This window comes from Anomalospiza imberbis, chromosome Z (genome assembly GCF_031753505.1).
Source record: "Anomalospiza imberbis isolate Cuckoo-Finch-1a 21T00152 chromosome Z, ASM3175350v1, whole genome shotgun sequence".
In the NCBI taxonomy this organism is placed as follows: Eukaryota; Metazoa; Chordata; class Aves; order Passeriformes; family Viduidae; genus Anomalospiza; species Anomalospiza imberbis.
The window spans coordinates 37037155-37057204 of NC_089721.1; the positions used below are offsets into that span (position 1 = coordinate 37037155).

General features: G+C 40.8%; 1 protein-coding gene across 5 annotated transcripts in view; it reads left to right on the top strand.

Annotated features, from left to right (window-relative positions):
• Positions 1–20050, top strand: part of PLPPR1 (phospholipid phosphatase related 1) — a 121095-nt gene that overhangs the window by 71342 nt on the left and 29703 nt on the right. For 4 of the 5 annotated variants that reach the window (XM_068176520.1, XM_068176519.1, XM_068176518.1 and 1 more), the window contains exon 3: positions 19288–19476. The exons of the other annotated variant lie outside the window; for it this stretch is intronic. In XM_068176520.1, coding sequence (XP_068032621.1) covers positions 19288–19476 — 189 coding nt within the window. The remainder of the gene's footprint in view (positions 1–19287; positions 19477–20050) is intronic. 5 annotated transcript variants of the gene reach the window in all.

The window sequence follows — 20050 nt, forward strand, 5'->3', positions numbered from 1 at the left end:
TTTTTTTTTCCCCCCCAAAATAAATTTGGGTTCCAGCATGCTTCACTCCAGTAGGATTTAGGATAGAATGCAGAGCAGCTTCAGCAAGCAGATCTCTGAAGCTCTGCAGCACCAGCAGTGCAAAACCACGTGCAGTGTTTCTGCATTTGGGCACTGTAAGGGAAGGGCAGAACCGCAGGGAGCCCCTGTGTCTCTATCTGTGCACTGAGGGGTTGTGGTACCTGCCAGACCTGTAACACAGGGGCCCTGCAGTGCATTCCCTGGGGTATTTTCCACTTGTCTGGTGTCCTGACATGAAAATCAAAAATGCAGCAAGGCTGCTCCTGTGCCTGTGCTGACCATTTTCTCATCACCTTCTCTGCACCTCTCTCAGTGACAGTTACACTGTGATTTGTTTGTGTACTAGTGCCACGGGAGATCTCTCTGTCTAAAGACATCAAAGTGCTTCACAGCTATTAAGAGAATACTGAGCTGATTTAACGAAGACAAAAGAGCTGCATTGTCCCCAGCCCAAGCAACCCTTGCACCCAGGAAAGTGACAACCTTCACCAACAGAACTTAAGGCAAGGCTTAAGTAGTGAGCCTTGTCTTGGCAGCTGGGTTCTGAACATCTGTCATAACCAGGAGATAGCTAGAGAAGGGAATAAAACAGGACTGTTGTATCATGACTGTCTCTACCATGCTGTTGCTACAACCTCTGGTCAGAGAGAGTGTCAGTCTGCTTACTAGTTTGTTGTAGATTTTTCCCAGGTTTGTTCTTTTTGTTGTTGTTTTTTGTTTTTTGTTTTTTAATAGAAAAAGTCCTTGTAAATTGCTGGCACCCATAATTCCAATGTCAGGGAGTTTTACAGCTTTCTTATGACATCTGTAATTTTGTTTATGTCAACCAATAGATTCAGTAGTTGACATAAAAAGTAAAAAACTACTGCACCGAGCACTTGAAAAGTCTGGAGTCTTTCCCTGTTTGCCAGACACAGACAACGTCACAGCAGTATCTCCACTCTCCTCTGAGACTTCCTTGGTCTTCTGGGAGCTCTTATGGGTTGTCAGGGGAGTCCTGGAAACTCTTGGAGGAGCATTAGGGTGCCAATGAGGACAGCTAGATGAGCCCATGTCTGCTAGCAGCAACCTTTAGTCAGCTCTGCCAGCTACTCCTGATCCATGGGTGCTCTGAGCTTGCAGATCTTGAGTCCAGAACAAGGAGGGTCAAATGAGACACTGGCACAGGTTGCCCAGATCTGCTGCAGCTTCCAAACCCTGAACCTTCAACTGCATCAGGAAAAAAGATGGAGTCTGTGTTTACCAGAGTTGGGAAGTGGAAACTCCAGTGATGATGAGTGTTAGAAGCTGGCAGCTTCTGGGCCTTGGGGAGCAGGCCCCTGCTCCACATGCAGATCTGAAGCCATGAGAAGAGGTTCAGTGCCGAGGGAGCTCCCTGGATGAGAGCCCTACACAGGGAAGTGTCTGAACCAGCTGAACCTGAACCACATGGCAAGAGAAAACAGTGAGTGGTAGTGTTTAGGTATTCTCTACCTGCGGAGAGTGAAGGCCCCCATGAGCGCTTTCCTTGATCCTGCTGAGGAGGAGGAGTAGAAGGGTCAGAAAAGGACTGGGTGGATCTGATGTGTCCACAGTTGAGATCACAGGACACAGAATAGCCTGAGTTAGAAGGGACCCAGAAGAATCACCAAGGATCACCAAGTTCTAAGTGAATGACCCATACCTGTGTTTGTCCAGCTGATGTCAGCAGCAGGTTTTGGCTTCTGTGTCCATGGGACCCTCTTTGAGGATCTGGACTGCTTAGAAGGCAAGCAGCCTGACCAAATAGAGCAAAAGCAGCTTTGCCAGTGGCCTGGCCAACCTGGAGAGGAGAGCTTAAATTAAGAGAGATGGGAGTGGAAATAGTGACTAAGAATCACGTAAGGAAATGAGGGAACAGTTTGGAAGGACCAGTAAAGGACAAGGACTGAGCAAAGGACACAGCATGGTGTGAACAGAAGGGGCACTAGTCAAGAGAACAATGACATGCAATCCCACCAAGCATAAACACATAAGGAAAGAAGTGCCAGGGAAAGTTTTCCATTCACTTTTGGGAAATCATCACAATCAGACACTTCTCTGGCACACCACATTTAATATCTTATGACACAATCTATTCGTTCACCACGAGACAACCAGATTGCACAAACACACTCAGGATTCAGGATTATGAGTCTTAGTCAGCAAGTAAAATTTGTTTCATACTGAGTACCAATCTGAACCTCTGATCCCAATTACCATTCTCTAACGTCTGCAGAAAAGGACAGATTTTTCAAGCAGTGGGAGGAATCCCTGCCTTGTTGGTATTAATGGGAGTCACCTGTCAGCAGCCTGTTCCCAGCACAAAGGGTTCACAAAGTACATTCAGATTCATAGCTGGCATTGCAGGCAGGTTACTGTTAACAGGTTTTCTTTGTCCAGTTTAATTGCAGGTGTTCCTTGTCCATCAACTGGCAGCTTATTTATTGGATTCAGTGTTTCATCTTGAGACCAGCTTTCATGGCTGCTTAGTGTGGGCATTTCTTCAACATCTTCATAAGTGACTTGGACACAAGACTGAAAGGGATACTAAGCAAGCCCATAGATGATACAAAACTGGGAGGAGGTGTTGACGCCCTCAAGAGCAGTGAGGCCCTGCACAGAGAACCTCAGCAAATTAGAGAACTGGGCAATCAGCAACCATGTGGAGTTCAACAAGGGAAAATGCTGGATGCACTGGGGATGTACGGACAGACTGGGGAATGAAAAGGAACCTGGGGGTCCTGGTCGATGACAAGTTGAGTCAGTAGTGTCCTGGCAGCCAGGAGGGACATTCCTGTCCTGGGGGCACCAGGCCCAGCATGGCCAGCCAGACAAGGGTGGGGATTGTCCTGCTCTGCTGTCCACGGGGATGGCACCGCCTCAAGTCCTGGGGCAGATTGGGCACTACAGTATAAGAAGGACATTAAACTATTAGAAAGTATCAAAAGAAGGGCAGTGAGGTTGGTGAAGCACCAGGAGGTGAAGCTATATGAGGAGTGGCTGAGGCCACTTTGTCTGTTCAGCCTGGGGAAGAGGAGATTGAAGTGAGACCTTATTGCACTATGCAACTTCCTTGTGAGGGGAAGAGGAGGGGAAAACACTGATTTCTGCTCTGTTGTGTCCAGTGACAGGGACATCCTGAGGGAATGACCAGAAGTTGTGTCAGGGAAGGTTTAGGCCAGATATTAGGAAAAGATTTTTCACCCTGAGAGTGTTTGGGCACTGGAACAGACTCCCCAGGGCAGTGGTCACAGCCCCAGCCTGACAGAGCTCAAGAAGTGTTTGGACAATGCTGTCAGGCAGAGGGTGTGATTTTTGGGGATGGTTCTGTGCAGAACCAGGAGTTGGACTCGATGATCCTTGTGGATCCCTTCCAACTGAGCTTATTCTGTGATCACTAAAGACTAGGGCTGCACTCAACCTTTGACCACACTCAAAGCCAGGAACAAGGGCATGGTCACGATACCTGACATGTCTGAGGTACATGCTGTGGGTAGGAAGTGAGAGGAATTAGAGATCTGGATGCATTTGCAGGGCTATGATTTTGCAGGTGTCACAGTGATGTGGAGAGATAGCTCACATGAGTGGAGTGCCCTGGATAAACAGGCATTTTTAGGAAGGGCAGGCTGGGACAGCAGGAAGGGAGATTGCACTTCCAGCAGGTCAGCAGGGATCATCTCCTCTGCTCAGTGCTGGTAAAATACATGCTGTTGGGATGTATCTGCTGGGTTCCCCACTATGAGAGAGACTCCTCCCTGTGATACCCAAGGAAAGGATCAGAGGCCGTGGGCACAAACTGCAACAGGAAATGGCACTTAACATAATAAAACCTGTCATCCTTTAAGAGTGATGAAACTCCAGGGCAGATGATGTAGAGAACTTGTGGAGTCTCGGCCCTTGGAAGATGTTTAACACCCACCTAGATATGGACTGGGACTGCCTGGTCCAGCTGACACAGCTTCAAGGCAGAAGTCAATCTAGGTGATCTCCAGGGGTGCATGCCAGCAGCAGCAATTCAATCACAGTCTGACACCTTCTTCACAGTTGCTTGTAGCCGGTGGCTCCATTTAACTGTTCCCTTGTTTGCCATGTCTCCTCGATGCTGAGATAACTGCTGTAGCACATGGGTTATAAGGGGAGTTGTATTTTATTTTTAGAGATGAGGAAATGGAGGCACAGGGTGACTTGCCTACACTTACTCCTTTGGGGAGGGTCAGGGTCTCAGTATCTATATATAACCTGTTTTATCTTGACTTTTGGTTCAGTCTGAAGGCGTGACTTGTCTCAGATTTACCTGAGAAAACCCAAGTGTTTGTTGGTAGCTGCTATTTTAATATTTGCCTTTTCCCTTCTTCATAAGTATTTTTCTTTCTTTAATGACCTTGAACTATCAGCAGAATTTTTTATAGGAAAAGAAATTTTTTTTCTCTTAGAACTAAACATTTATCAAATTATAGCTTCATTGCACCAGCAAAACATTGAAAAATATATCTTAGTAATATTTAATTGCAGCCCTCTCTAAAGCTGCTGGCTTTGAAACACAATTACTCAGCCTTTCCTTTTCTTCCTTTCCTCAACAGGTAGCAGTGAAACATTAGTCATTTAAAAATCAGACAAAGGGTTTTGATGCATATGGGGAAAAGAGGAGGATTACAAAAATGCTTAAATATGTCAGAGTGCCATGCCACTATAGGAAGAAGAGGTAGAATATTAGAGAGACTGCTTCAAGATGTAGTTAATAATAACAAAAAAATAACTTGGCATCAGGGCAAAGAATTAAATATTGCAATTTATTGTAACTGAATGACCTATCTGAGTGTCATCTTTGAAGAAAAGGAACACAAGTAAGGTCCAGGTGCACACCAATAAGCACTCTGATTGCAAGGACACAAAAGATATCAATGCCTGTCCAAGTCCTCAGAGTAGAACAGTAGTTCTATCACAGGAAAGAGCAATAAAATGTGTTCATTTTTGCCACATGGCTGGTGGAGGGAGAGACCCTGCAGCAGAAACACTGCTGTAACAAAAGGTCTGACCACAGCCTCTTGTTCCTGTGTGCACATCCACTACTGAGATATTGCTTGCCCATTTCTAACCCCAAGAGCGTCCATAAGTAATGAAGCTTTCAGAGAAAAGGCTGACTGTTAACACCTTCAAAATCAATGGAAACAGGACTATGTGTTTCAAAAGCAGCAAGAAAGGGGCCAAAAAATGTACAGTGTCTCAGAGTTTGGCTTCTCTGAGGCTTTGTGTTTACCCTGGGATTTTCTGGGTTGAGAAGTATTGTAGAAAAACAGTTCTGTTCTGTCTAAGAATAGAATTTTCTAATTAAAGAAGTTATTGCTATTCTTTTAAACCTCATAGCTCTCCAACTTGCACTTTACCTACAGTGTTCACTAAAAAGCAATGTGGGTTATGTACTGATTTGCTTTGGAATTGGGCTTCCTTTTTTTCCTCAGTTTTTCATTGCCCAGAGTGACATCTTTTAAAAACCTGACAGGTTTGGTTTCTTACTGAGATTTTCTCCCAACTGGCAGACTGATGACCAGAACAAAAGAGATTAAAGTGCTGCCAAAAATGTCTGAGAAGGGAACAGATTTGGCAAGTGCTTTCAGTGTGAGGAAGGTGAGAGAATGAGGAGCTGTGTGAGGAGCTGTTCTTTGTAACCATGTACACTCTAGGAATTTATTATAAGGTTTCTGTCTCTGGAGAGATGTTCCCTGAACTTGCAAGGCAGACATGCTGAGAAGAGGAAAACACCTTCCCCTTCATTTAGCCAGATAAGATCCCAGCAGCTTTTAGATCTGTCTGATGGACATCTTTTTTACAGCTTTTTTGGTCTTCTGGAACAATGATGTGTGGATGAAGCAATGGCTTGTGGATTGTAGAGCAGCTGGAAAATCAGTTATCTCCTTTCTTTCGAGGAACAGTCTGGGAGTCATCTTCTTGACAAGGAAGATGCACAGGGTATAAGAATAAACAACCATTCATTGGTATGAGAGTGTGTACACTGTGCTGCTGTTGCACTGTTTGTTTATGTGACAGAGTGGACAAAAGTCCTCAGCTTCTTTTACCTTGAACCCATCTCGAAGACATTGCTAGAAATGTCACCCAATCTTGTCATTAGTATCCATAAGTCTGCAGTCTGAGAACAAGCAAAGGGAAAGTAAGGGTTGTGTTTTGGTGTGGTTTGCTTTTTACTTTGTGCAGATCTTTATTCCTTTTGAATTTTGCTTTATCCTAGTTCTCATTTTCATCTGATTCTCCCACTGTCAGTTCCTTCAATTTTCAGAGAGATGCTTGCTTTTTTGCCTACAAAGACACATTAGAAATCATAGTATACCTCTGTATCTCACTGTGAACAGTTTTGCTCAGGTACCACATGAAGATGATAGCAGAGAGCAATCATGAAAAGCATACTGAAAAGATGTGTAAGTCTGTTGTGTCAGAATCCTGTGTCCTGTCAGGATCTGTTGCTTCTCTCCACACTTGGAGAATAAATTGTCTTTTTAATCTAATGACTATTTGCATTTACAAATAAATGTAAGTGCAAATAGTCATTAGATTAAAAAGCCTTTAGAGTTCATGATGGATTTAACAGCTTTATGAGCCATTTGTACAGTGAAAACCCATTAGTCAGTGAACCATTATCAGGGTTGCAGGGCAACTTGGAAGCTGTTTTACCCAAAGGCAGCTTTTCAACTTTCCAGAGCAGTCCCTGTATTGGGCATTTTCGGAGGGCACAGATTCATGTAAATAAAATGCGTGTGTGCCAGCCAAATCTTTTTTTTTTTTTTTTTTAATGACTGTGGTACTTCAAAGCAAAATAAGCTGCTGTTTTGTGACTTTGGTTACTGAAACTAGGCGGACAATTAATTATGACAAGATTTTGCATTACTTCTAGTGGACTGGGTGACTCGTGTCATTGTAGTCCAGGTTAACAACTGTGGTCAGAACGAATCAAACTCAAAGCAGCCTTTCACAGAAGAACAAATCTTGTTCAAAGTTAGAAGGGCAAATTCAACACCAAGTTCTGATTAAACTCTTTGGACTTGCTCTGAGTTTTCAGGACTTTTCATTGCTTTGCTATATGCAAGTATTAGAGCAAGTTTCATGAATTTTGGTGTTTCTGAGGCTGGAGCAGACCAATAGGTAGATCCAAAGCATGGTTTAGAGGAGCAAACCCTGAATCCTTTTAAGCACAATTTGGATATCAGATTTTTGAGAACATCCTGGCAGATATTTTCTATGTTCTAACTTTCTTGTGGACATGAGGTGGAAAGCACTCCTCCTGCATTTAGAAGAAGCAGTGAAGAATATTCCAAATCCTCCTACCAAACAAGCTCTTCCAAAGCAGCTGTTTACAGCAGTGGCTGTTCACATGAAGCTGTTCACAACTTCTGTTGAAGTACAGAAGTTTTCACTAGTGTGTTAGATGCTGGATTCCATGGAGTCAGTAAGAGCTCTCTTAACAAGTCCTGGAGATGATCCCAGCATTTTGTACTGTTTGTTTTAGGCAAACGCTGGATAGGCACGATAACCAGTCCTGGGAGTGTAACTCATTTTCTGTTAGTCCCAATGACCACAGGTATTTTCTGCCTCAGTATCTCTCAGTTTGCTCTCTCTCTCAGCTTCAACATCAAATCTTTCAGCCTGAGGAAAGCTGTGTAGTGCTGCATTAAGTGCCTATTCTTGTCATTAAAGATGCTGTATTACTGGTGCTAGGTACATGCCTAGAGTTCCAGTGGTGTTCTCTTCAGTTGAAAAAGCTGATTCTGCAGATGTCCTGATGGGGAGATGAGAAGACAGATCAGTCAGGGTAGGAGAGAAAAAAAATGCTCTTGGTTTCTTTTAATACCAGAGTAGTCAAAATATATCTCTGCTATGCTTCTGTTGCTTTAAAAAAAGAAATCATTCTGAACAGATGCCATTTTAATGCAGACTTTTATGTTAAGAAAATTACTTAGTCTCCACCAGAATTTGTAGATCATTTTACGGTGTTACATGCTGGAAGCAGCAATTTCCTAGCTGTGTGCCATTTGGAACTGGGTAGAGCATTAATGCCACCTGCTGAAAAGCCTCATGAGACCTGCTCAAAGGAAAATAAATATGCTATACTTATGGCTTGGAGGTTTTAACAACACTTGGTAATGGTGATGACATTCTTCAAGGTGCTAAATAAAAATACAATTTTTTAAAATCTGATATATTCTCCCTCTTGACAGGTGGAAGTTTAATTCTCTTCGCCCCTTGTATAAACCTCATTCTTTATCATTTATCATCATGTATCTGAAAGGGTATCAGACCCCATGTTTCTGGGGTCTTGAAGGAAAATTGTAGTTCTCTATTTTTGTAAAGAGAGGAGTCCTGATTTTCACCAGAAAATAGAAGATAGCCAGTGATTTCACAGGAAGTTCAGAATGTCTGGATTTATACAGCTGTTTGAGGAACATTTCACTATTGTTTTTTGGAAACTGATTTTTACCATAACAAAGGTCTGTGTGTACCTGAGAAAAAGACATTACATGAAATACAGAGTATGTATTTGAGGGACAGAAAAACATTCCATGGTGTGGAATGTACCATGATGTCCCAGATACAGGAGGCAAAGCTGGAGAGTCTGGCCCTAAAAGCAAGACCTACCTAATTTTACAGAGTAGTTTGCTATTGTAGCAGTCAAGCAGCTTTCTGATCCCCATCTTTAAAGTATATGTCTTCCAAATATTGCTTAAAGTCCCAATGTTACTGTGTATTTAAAACTTTTCTTAATGTTCCTTAAAAATTCCATTCCTGCAATCAAGTAGTGATGTGAAAATCTCAACTTCGGTTTAAGAGATGGCTAAATTTCCAGCTTTTTATTGTGGGAAATAAAATTTACTAATGTAACTCCTGTCAAAATTTTAAATTTATGTCTCTTTACACTACACATACAGACTGTGGATTGATGGAAATTACACAGATTTTAATCCAGGAAGGTCAGACCAGGTCCAGTAACTTTCATGCTAATAGTGAACAAAGTGAGAGTGAGATCATGGTGTGCCAGGATCTAAGAACCAGCCCTGAGTAAAAGACCAAGGAGCAGAGCCAATGCAGTGGAAAGCTCTTTCTTTTTAGCTCTGACCCCTTCAGTCACCAGCTCACAGCTAGATCAGCTTTCTGACAGAAAACCTTTGTGAACCACCTTCAATAATGTTTAAGAGGGGAAAAAATACTCTTTTTGTTGTTTGTTAATGTTGGAAAAGTTACACAAGATAAAATCTTACAGATATTAACTCCTGGATTCATACTTTATAAGTAAGAATTACATTATCACTGTGGTTGCTTTTATTTTAGAGTCAGCGGAGGGGTAAAATGTTGCTATTTAAAATCGCCTTCTGGAAACACCTCCTTTCTCCAGGTCAGTAGTAAGGTCAGAGTGCAAACATAGAAAAGTTTGGAGCATGATCTGATGTCAAGGAGCAACTGATGCTTGTGAACAAATACTCACTGAGAGGGATGAACACACCTATTCTTCCTGCTTATGATAATATCCTTTGAAACTGCTGGCTGGAAATTTACTGGTATTAAAATAATTTTCTCCTATTTCAATCTACACAAACCAGGGACAAAGACTTATTTTAAAAGTCAGGATAAAGCCCACACTAAATTATTAACCAAATTACTATTACCAGCAAATGACCTGAAATTCCAGCTATACTTAAAAAAAATAAGATGATGTTGTGAAAATACAGGGGAACCCCCAAATGTATTAAAAACATAAAATATGATAGGCTCTGCATGGATGTTTGATAGTATGGCATTTGGAATTTAATGTCACATTAATGCCCCCTGCTGATAAGCCTTCAAAGTCTACTTTGAATCAAGCTTAGAATTTAATAGTGTTCTGTATCAGTACTTCTCTTATATTTAAAAAAACCTCAAAACATCTAGCATATATCTCATCATAACTTAAATAGATCACAGCTCTTTAAAGTTTGCTACATAACAAGGTCTGTGCTGTCACAAAGACAGTAACAACAGCTCCTTAGAATTGTCCCACATAAATCCCTTCTGCTTTTTGTTTAGTCTAAGGTCCAGTTATGTAGTATAATTGGATAGAATTTGAATGTTAAAGGAGAAAAAGAACCTTTTTTATGATGATTTCATAAAGAAAGCAAATTATTATAATGAAATAAAACTTGCCAAAAAAGAGAAATTGCAAGAAGGTGAGCAGATATTCAGGGTTGTACTAGAGGACGCTGATTCATGAAATCATTGAGGTTGGAAAAGCCCCCTAAGACCACCAAGTGCAACCATTAACCCAGCACTGCCAAGTCCACCACTAGCCCATGTTCCTAACCCATGATCCTAAATGATAAGCCTTTTCATAGGTTTTATGACCTCTTTTCTAGGTAAATAAAATATATATTTATTATTGATTTTTACAGAAATTCTCGCAACACAGGTATTACTTGATTCCACAAGAGAGAGGAGGATTCAGTTCCTCCCTCTTCAAGCCATGGGAGAAATGCTTTTCCTCTGCTGTCAGCGATTAAAAAGATACTGCTGTGCTTTTTCCAGTTTCCATCACCTGTGCTGCTGCATCTTTCCTTTGTCCATTCATCTCCCTGCCTCTCTGAGGTGCAAAAAATCTTGTGCAAGTGCCCATAGCATTGGCTGACCACCTGAAGCTTGTAGGGACATCAACTGCACTTCATTACCTCTGAAGAGAGTGAGAAGATCTGTGTTGTCCCTCTCCAGCATCAAAGGCTGAGCTTTACTCAGACAGAACTGATGTAAAGAGGCTCTTCCAGGGCAGCCCAGCTCTTTGTGGTGCAGTGAGAGAAGGCTCAGGCTGTTACAGACACAGTGTAGGTAGATGTCTCTCCTTCCTTCAGGCTGACAGTTTCAGCCTGTGATCAATCCATAGATTATTCTTACCTGTCAAAGAAAGTAGGCTTAAATTTATGACATAAGAATCACTGGTGAAAAGCAAAAGTCTTTACATAAAAAGGTTGAAAAATGTTGTTTTAAACTGAGAAAGCTAGAGCAGTGTATAATATATCTGCACTGACATATATCTGAGTTATAAAGATTGAGGTAATCAAGATGCTTCATAGTGTTGCTTATTTTATTTTCTACATATGAAAAGGTTGTACTGGTTAGAGCATTTTTATGCTTTTATGTCTGTTGCCATTAGGAGACTTGAACTGCTTTAACTACACAGTTAGAGCTGGAAAAATCTGGATTCTTTTTGTGGGTGAGCTCTTAGGTAACATTAAGCTATTGCAGTGTAGCACCTCACCATTCTTCAAGGACCATTATATAAAAAAGAAGTTGAAAGAGTTTTTAACGAGATGTCAGTATTTTTGGAGGTACTGCTACTCTAACAAAACAACTTCTGCTGAAATAAGTGCCTTAGGGAGACATGAACGCCTTTTTTTTGTCTGAGCACATTATCTTCAGCCATACAAACTATACCTAATCCATACTTAATTGCTAAAATAGTGAAATAAGACAATAAGTTAATGAAACGGACTTGTAAAAAGCTCTGCAGAGACTGCTTTGATTTCTACACAGCTCCAACTTCAGAAGCCTGTGTGCTTTAATAAACCTCTCTGCCTCCACTGCCCAGCTTGTGCCTGCACACTGAATGGACTTCAGAACTCCTGCAACAAAGCCACATCCTGTGTCGGGCTGCTGTAGACAAGGTTGCTGGGTGCCACAGTTGCATAAAAAAACTGATTTCAGAATCAGTTATATAAGGTGAGGGAGAAAGAACACTTGAGGAATGGCAGTGTAGAAAAAACACTGGATTTCATTTTTAATATGACAGTGTAAAATAAATGGTTATTCAGAATAATGAAATTATTCACTTGTGTTTGTTTTACCATTATGTGGAATTCTAATATAAGTTAATTTTTTCTGTATCTCTTTCATTATGCAAAATAATGTTGTAATGAACAGTCCTGTGTCTGTTTTTTTGTCCTTGTTGTTTTGCAATATTTTCATAAAAAGTAGGTGATTTGCTGCATTCAGTTTCTTGGCATAATAAAGGACTGTACAGTTGGCCTGATCCTTACAATCCATTACAAACATTAATTTGCTGCAGTTGCAGTCTTCAGGAGCCTTTGCTGTCCAATACACTTCTCATTCCACAGACCTGGGTGTGCTGCACAAGTGTGAAGGTGAAACCTTTAAAGTTGAATCACTTGTGATAAAATAGCACACAACAGATGCTTCACAAAGTGCTGTAGAACTGCTGTAGACCAAGGCTTTAGTTGATCCTGAAGGGTTCATCCTGCTAATTCCCATTAACAGCTAATGGGGGACAAGCACCTGCCACCCTCACTCCTCTGTGTGAAATTTCAGCTGCTGGCACATCTGGATCAGATGGGCTTCTAATTAATGCTAGTCTTAATCTTCTTTGTTATTTGTAAATATAAGCTTGTCTGAAGGCATGTTCAACATTTCCTTACCACCACTTGACCACTCCATTGTGTGAAAATGTAGATTCTTCTTAAGATGTTGTAGTAGGTCTGTCAGAATAGATGATTTCAGGATCCTTGAGAAAAATTCCCAGAGAGAATATTGTAAAAAGGCTTGGGAAAATAACTGTTTCAAGTCAAATTATCCAAATCCAGTGTTTTATGGGAGACTGCAATTCTTCTGCTAGAAGAAAGTTTGATTATTTAAGAAAACAAAACATAATGAAAATGTTTTCTTTCTTTATGTCAGTTACAAGCACTATGAGCCTAAACGAAGGTTGGTTTACTAAGTAGAGATCAGCTGGCCACAAATAAATACAGCCAACACATGTAAAAAATATTGATCCAACATGAGTTTCTGAGGCCTCATCCTAATAAGGATACTTCAGGAAACAGATGTGGTACTTCTTAAATAGAGTCTTGATCTGCTTTTAGAAAGGCAGAAGTGGGTCTTTGCATTTAATAATAAGTGTGATTTGTTCCGATTTGTTGTGCTTCTAACATCCCTCTGCTGCAGCTGCAAGTCTGGAGTTCCCATCTCCAAGATAAAATGGATTGTCTCCCTTGACAGAGAGACACCTGGACCCATCCCTGGGCAAAACAGTCTGGGATGCATAGTTCAATATTTCTGATATTATCCAGTAGAGAGCACAGACACACTTTAACAATTCCTTTCACCAGTAACTTAGGAGTTATTTCAGGACACACAGATGCCGTGGCTGTTGGGTGCTCCAGTGTGTCTGTTCCAAGAGTCATGCTCTCATCACCTCTCTCAGAAAAAGCACACCAAATTGTTTCAGGTTTTGCATAACAGTGGGTCAGTAGAGTTCAGACAGAGGAGGAGGTAGAAATATGATCAAAATGGGTGGAACTGTGAGCCACAGCATGTGTGTCAAGGGTTGAAAACACTTGTGCAGGTTTGTGGTACTCATGAAACTCTGGCAGTTTCAGTTAAAGAAGTGAAAACCACTGAAATTTGCTGGAAACAAACTGAGCAGGGGCATCAATAGATATCTCAATGACTATCCACTAAGGAGCGCCACATGCAAAATACTGGTTTGACTTCTTTCAGGAGGAATAAAAAAGTCATATTTTATGTTGCCATTTGTATGCAAGAACAATTTTTCAGTTTTCAGTCGTGCATATTAAAGGTACTGTAAGATATGTTATGAGTAGTTTGTGGGAAGGCAAATAAGCTGGAAAAACTTACCTATTTATGTATAAATAGCAGCAATACTAGAGGGGTTTCAAGTTTACTCTTATGGACTTGCAATATCACTTATATAAGTGACAAAACACAGCAAAAGGAGATTTTTGCAGTGGCTGTGTGCCTGTCTTACAGGGCAGACAAGTTGTATGGCTAAAGGGTACACCAGAAATTTTTCCAGCATCTTCCTTTTCTCCATAAGTTTCTTGCTCCTGTGTTAAGAATTCTGGGGAGTCTTCATTCTAGGCTGATAAAAAAAATCTGTCTTCCACAGTGTCTTCCCTGATATCTGTTTTTATATAGTATCTGATCTCTGTTTTTACAGTTTTTTTATACCCCTTTCCCAAGTGGAGTTGCCCTCTTGCTTACTTACTTGCAGAACAGGGGCCTCTTTTCTGTAACAGTGTTATAAACGCCAATCACTTGGTTTTTAAAATTTTAAAAGTTTAATAATAATAAAATGGTTATAAAAATAGTAATATAATTAGAGTAATGAAAATTTAGAGTTAGGACAATTACAAGACAATAAAAAGCAAAGAATTACGGATGTCCGGATGCTCTCGGGCACTTAAGCCCAATAAGCATGCCTTGTGAACAAAGGAATAATCTTTAAAAGCAGTAGCCTGTTGCATATTCATACATCTCATACATGATGCATAAATTCCTTGCAAATTAAGAACTTTTCTGGTTTTTGTCAACTTCTTCCCCTTAATCCTGGTGGTTCCATAAAGACGGAGAGAAGGTGGAAGAATGTTTGTCTTTTCCGATAAGGAGGCAGTAATTCTTTATGGGCCCCCATCATTGTCATCTCTGTGTGAAGAGTTTCTTCATTATCTCATCTCTTGCTTGAGTTAGTAAAAAAAAAACCCACATACATAGGTTCTATTTTAACTACAAAACTACATTTACCATACTATTAAAATGTTAATACAGCACTTCTAATCAATATAACATAATACATATAGTATTCAATTTAATATTTGCGAAAAGCCAATCATAAAATATGCATTTTTCACAAACAGCATTTAAGAAAAATCTCCCAATTGTGGAGGATATGGGGAAGTGCTTTGCAATGAATTATGAGAGTGCATACCATGTGGGACTTCAGTCCCATTACCTGGAAGTGCAATAATTTTATTTGGATGTTAGTGCTCTCCGAGTTTTGCTGTCAGAGACTCCTACAGTGAAGAGGAGGATTTCTGAATGTACACCAGTACCCTAGAGCTAGTGTAACTAACTGTGCCTCTTACTGCAAAGATCCTCTTTCTTTATACTCAGGACACAATCTTTTGTCAATACTTGATTAACTCTACACCAAAAAATTACCCATTACCCAAAGAGGATTGCAAGATTTGCTTCTAACTTCTTAAACATGGAAGAAAATTATTTTTTGAATGCAGAGGATGCCCACAGGTTAAAGTAGAGTAAGGGTGTGCAGTGACAAGAAGATCTGTAAGGGCAGAACCAGTGTGGACTCTTAGAGCAGGGCAGAATTTAATGGTGTGTCAAGGGATGGATGTTATGTGCTACATAATTAATCCATTTAAATGACTGAGGGAAAAACACACCCCAGTTGCTTAAGTCCAGCTTGTCAAGATTGATTTAAATTCAGCAGGAATTTTTAAATGGGACTGAGTCAGACACACAGTTTTTCTTAACACTATCATGAATGAGCTTCTACAGAATTGGGACCTAAGCATATGTATCATTGAGCCTTTTCATGTGCAGATTATTGACTAATCCAAAAAAATTTGGTCCAGAAGAAAGATAAATCTTGTCTCTGCCACAGGCTCTGCTGTGACCTGAGGGAAGTAATTTTATCTCTTCAGCTTTTGTCCCCCCTCTGTAAAATAGTGATAAGAGCATTTTCTTACCCTACAATGGAGCAGTGATGATAATGACATGGTTAAACACTGTGCTAATGGCAGCCATTAAGCACCTTAGACTTATTAGCAGCCTTCTATTCATTGGCTGCCTTTCTGAAGTTATTGAGCATTTTAAATTTTTCCCCAAGTAAACTCATGGAAATAAGTTAATAAGGATTAATAAATAAACCCTGCAAAATGTTAGTGATAAACTGCATTGTGTTTTCTGAATTACATAATGGGATGTTTTGTATCTTTAGTTTAAATCAGCTTGTTCTTCTCTGTTTCCTTCAATGTTTGTAAACCTGAAAAAAAGGGGGAAAAGGCTACAAAGTTCAGGCCCGCTGATTTGGACCCTGGAGTGCTCATAATCCAGGAGGTCTACAAGGCAGTACTGCAGCTGTTCTTTATCCCAGCATCCAGGGAAAGTTTACTGCCTTGCTGGGAGCCCTCCTGTCTCTGACATCCCTGCTTCTGGCCAGTTTGACCCCTTGTTACACTTGTCATCTCACTCATGTTAAACACATATTAAATAGTTACTATGTGGAAAGGAAAAAGGGAAGGGAGAACAAAAACAAGTTTCTGGTTGTGTTTTGCTAAGAAGCTGCTTGAAGAAGTGAATACTCAAGAGGAGGCACAGGAAATTACCACACAGAAGTGGTCAGGTCTTCACTGACTGTACGAGCAGCAAAAATTTTGCTCCTGTTTTTGGTAGTGGCTGACTCTGCTTTCTGTATCTCACATCATCCCTTGGAGTATAGTAGGGTCTGTTTAACTGGAGGTCAAATTTCTACTGCCTGCTGTTGCTGTTTCACTGAGATGGTGGATGTCACCTACAGGATACGATGTGTCCACAATTAAAATCTCTCTTCACCGATTATATTTTTTTTTCTTTCTCAGAAGAACAAAATACAGAAACACAGAGAGTGTGAAGAGGATTGGGTTCATTATTGAGGTGTCTCGAGACCAGGCTGGAAGGTGTCCCTGCCCATGGCAGGCAGATTGAAATAAGTTGAGCTTTAAGGTCTCTTCCCACCCAAATCATTCTGTGATCCTGTGATTTGTGATATTCTAGGTCAATATCAATGTTGAGCCAGTCAGTCAAGAGTGGTATTTTATATGCAAAAGGGGTTTTTGTGCAGCACGAGTCAGCATTTGACAATGGAAAAGTCAAGGTGAATTGTGGAACTGCTGTCTAGAGACTGCATTTGGGATAAGTGACATTTTCCTCCCATATCAAAGCACCTTATTTTTTGAAAATCACTCTCTTTCCCATATGACACCCAGAGAAGGTTAAAAGTTCAGTAACCTGCTTTCTCCATTTTCCAATGAGAGGAGAAAAACCAGTTGTCTGTTGTATCATTTATTATTTATCATTTACCTATGTTTGCCAATTGGGGTTGGCAACCTGAAATATTTCTGGGAGTATGTTTGGGATAGGAAGAATGGGTCAGATTGCTTTTGACAGCCCAGGTCATATGAGGTGCTGGAAATGAGTTTAAAGACTTCTATATCCAAGCACCCTGTAATCTCCAACATGTTTATCTGGGAATGTCAGATAGAGTAGTGATAGTGTCATTGCCTTTCTCTGTGTTACTTAACAAAGCTGAGTTGCTGCTCAAATCTGTAGCTGCTCAAGGAGTTAAATTCAGATGTAAATTGACTTCTGTGTCCTTAGATGTGGGACTGTGTTTGTACTCATCAAGGTTGCTGTAAAGATCTCTTGGGAATCCACAGATAGCAGCACCTTTCTTTGTGTTTGTTAAAAAGAAAATGTATTCTGGGTAGGTAGGTGGTCTTGAAAATAATACATCTACAAAATGAGATGGTTAATTTTAAAGGTAAAAAAAGGGGGACGGAATGTCACAACTATGGCTTCACTGTGACATTCTTCTAAGTCTGTCTGAAAAGTGACACAGAGAGGTTGTGAAGACTCCATCCTTGGAGATGTTCAGAAACCATCTGGGCATGGTCCTGGGCAACCAACTCAAGGTGTCCTTGCTTGAGCAGAGGAGGATAGACCAATTGATCGTCCCCACCTCAACCACTTAGGGGTTCTTTGGTCTTCTGCTTTCATCAATTACTAATCTGATTTCATTATTTTGTTCTAATTTTAGTCCAACTCTTACTCAACTATACAATAGCTTTAATCGCTGGCTATGTGTGCAGGGATGTGCCAGAGGATTGCATGAATAGCTTCAAGTGTATCTTTGAGATGGAATTGCCAAAATTAATTTTCAGAGGTCTTACAATAATCTTGCAGCAATATAGTTTTGATGCAGAGATCCTGGAGGCAAAATACTAAAACCAGGACCTGGTTATTTCACTTTTTTCTATGGTGTGGCAAGATAACTTGTATAGTTATAATGATAAATATAGTTGCATACTGACAACTTCTATAATAGTGGCACTAGTCTCCATAAAGAGGATTTTGAATCAGATCCTGTAGTCACAATTTAGAATCATAGGATTTGAGTTGGAAGGAACTTTTCCAAGCCAGCTAATCCACGCCCTGTGCAATAAGCAGGAACACCTTCCACTAGACCAGGTTGCTCAAAGTCCAGTTCAACCTGACCTTGAACACTTCCAGAGATGGGGTATTCATTACCTCTCCAGGCCCTTTTTTTACTACCTTCATTGTAAAATACATTATCCTTATGCCTAATCTGATTTGACCCTCTTTTAATTTTAAAACCATTACCCCTAAAAAAAAAAACCTTATAAATCAATATTACTATTTTTGTCTTGGATGAGGACTGTGATGTGAGATTTTCTTTGCAGTGTGGCAGAGAGAGAACAAGAATTAGTAAATCTGCTTATTTTCATGAGGTGAGGTTTGGGACACCTTTGGTGAGGTTATGGTGACGTCTTCCTGAAGCAGAGTGGGAAGCTGATACTGTGGATATATACAAAAAATGTGACTTGCTAAGCTTCCAACCAACAAATTTAGGAGCCATAAAGTATGAAAAGAAAGACAAGAAAGGCTCCTTGCAGTTCATATTTGTGATATAAATGCAGCTTCAGACTCAAGCCATTTTTTTCAAATTGGCTGTGGTGGAGTGGGTAAGTCAGGCAGTGCCCTGAAGTCCCCATAGGTTGCTTGGAGATTTCTGAGTAGACTTCTAAAGCTTTAGTCATAAAGAAGCAGCTCCAGGGAAAGGTGAGTGGCAGCAGAGAGGTCTTCCTCTGGATGCATCTTCATCTGGGACACAGAGGGCTCATCTGAATTAGCACAACATGCACGTTCTCCAGCACGGGCTTGCAGCTGCAGCGGGGAAGTGTTTTGGCTTTAGCTTGCTCTGAGCTTTGTAACAATCCTTTCCCACTCCCTGCCACTGAGCACAGGTTTTAGCTGTTGCTGCTGCTGTCTCCTGCCACACTGCCATTGATCCCTCCTGCCCTTTGATAATGCGGAGCTGTCAAAGCTCCTGTCCCCCTGTGCGCCGCAGCACAGACCCGCTCTTAGCCGACACATTCATTGGCGTCGTTTGCCAAAAGGTTTATGTAACAGATGTTGCAAAGCAAAGGCACAGGAACACACACACACACACTCACACACCATGATGGCAGGGGTTGTCAGAGTGACGGTGAAGGGAGGATGGTCCACAGGACTGGAGTAGCTCGCAGGCACAGCTGCATCTGTTCAAAAAGCAACTAATGCCTCTCTGTGACTATGCTTTATTTTCAGCTCGTCATCATGGCTGGGACTGTTCTGCTCGCCTACTACTTCGAGTACACTGACACTTTTCAGGTGCATATCCAAGGTTTCTTCTGTCAGGATGGCAATTTGATGAAACCATACCCTGGGACAGAGGACGAGAGCTTCATTTCACCACTCGTGTTGTACTGTGTGCTGGCTTCAACTCCGACAGCGATTGTGAGTATGAGGAATTATCTGAAATCCCCATGACCACTTCATAAATAATAACAATAGTCCTGTGATATCTTTGTCCCCTCGCCTCTCTGTTCGGCTGTAATTGATTTACACTTTAGCAGGATCTCTGTTTTGCCTCAGCCTAATATGATCTTCATCAGTTATCTCCAGAAGTAATTATTCTGAGGCAATCACAATGCAAGACTGAGGGTTAGAGCTTGTTAAGCCTTTCACAGTAGCTTGCTTACTTCACTGATTAGTTGTGAGTTTTCTGGGCTCCAGAGAGGGTCTAATGCAAAGATTATATATTACTGGAAATAAGAAAACAGGATAAAGCTGAAGTAAAATCCAGGTCAGATTTGCAGTATATCCAGGATTATTTCCTGCTATATTAAAAGAGCTGTTGAATGGCCTTAAAAGGCTTAAATGAGGAGAAGGATACTAAATACAAAGAAAAATATGAGTGCTGTTTTCTTTTTGTTTATAGTTGTTTTATTTCCGACAGTCACTAAACTTTTTTTTACCTGATTTTATTCAGTATTCAGCCAGTAAACTGCAATGTAGCTGTTCTATGCAG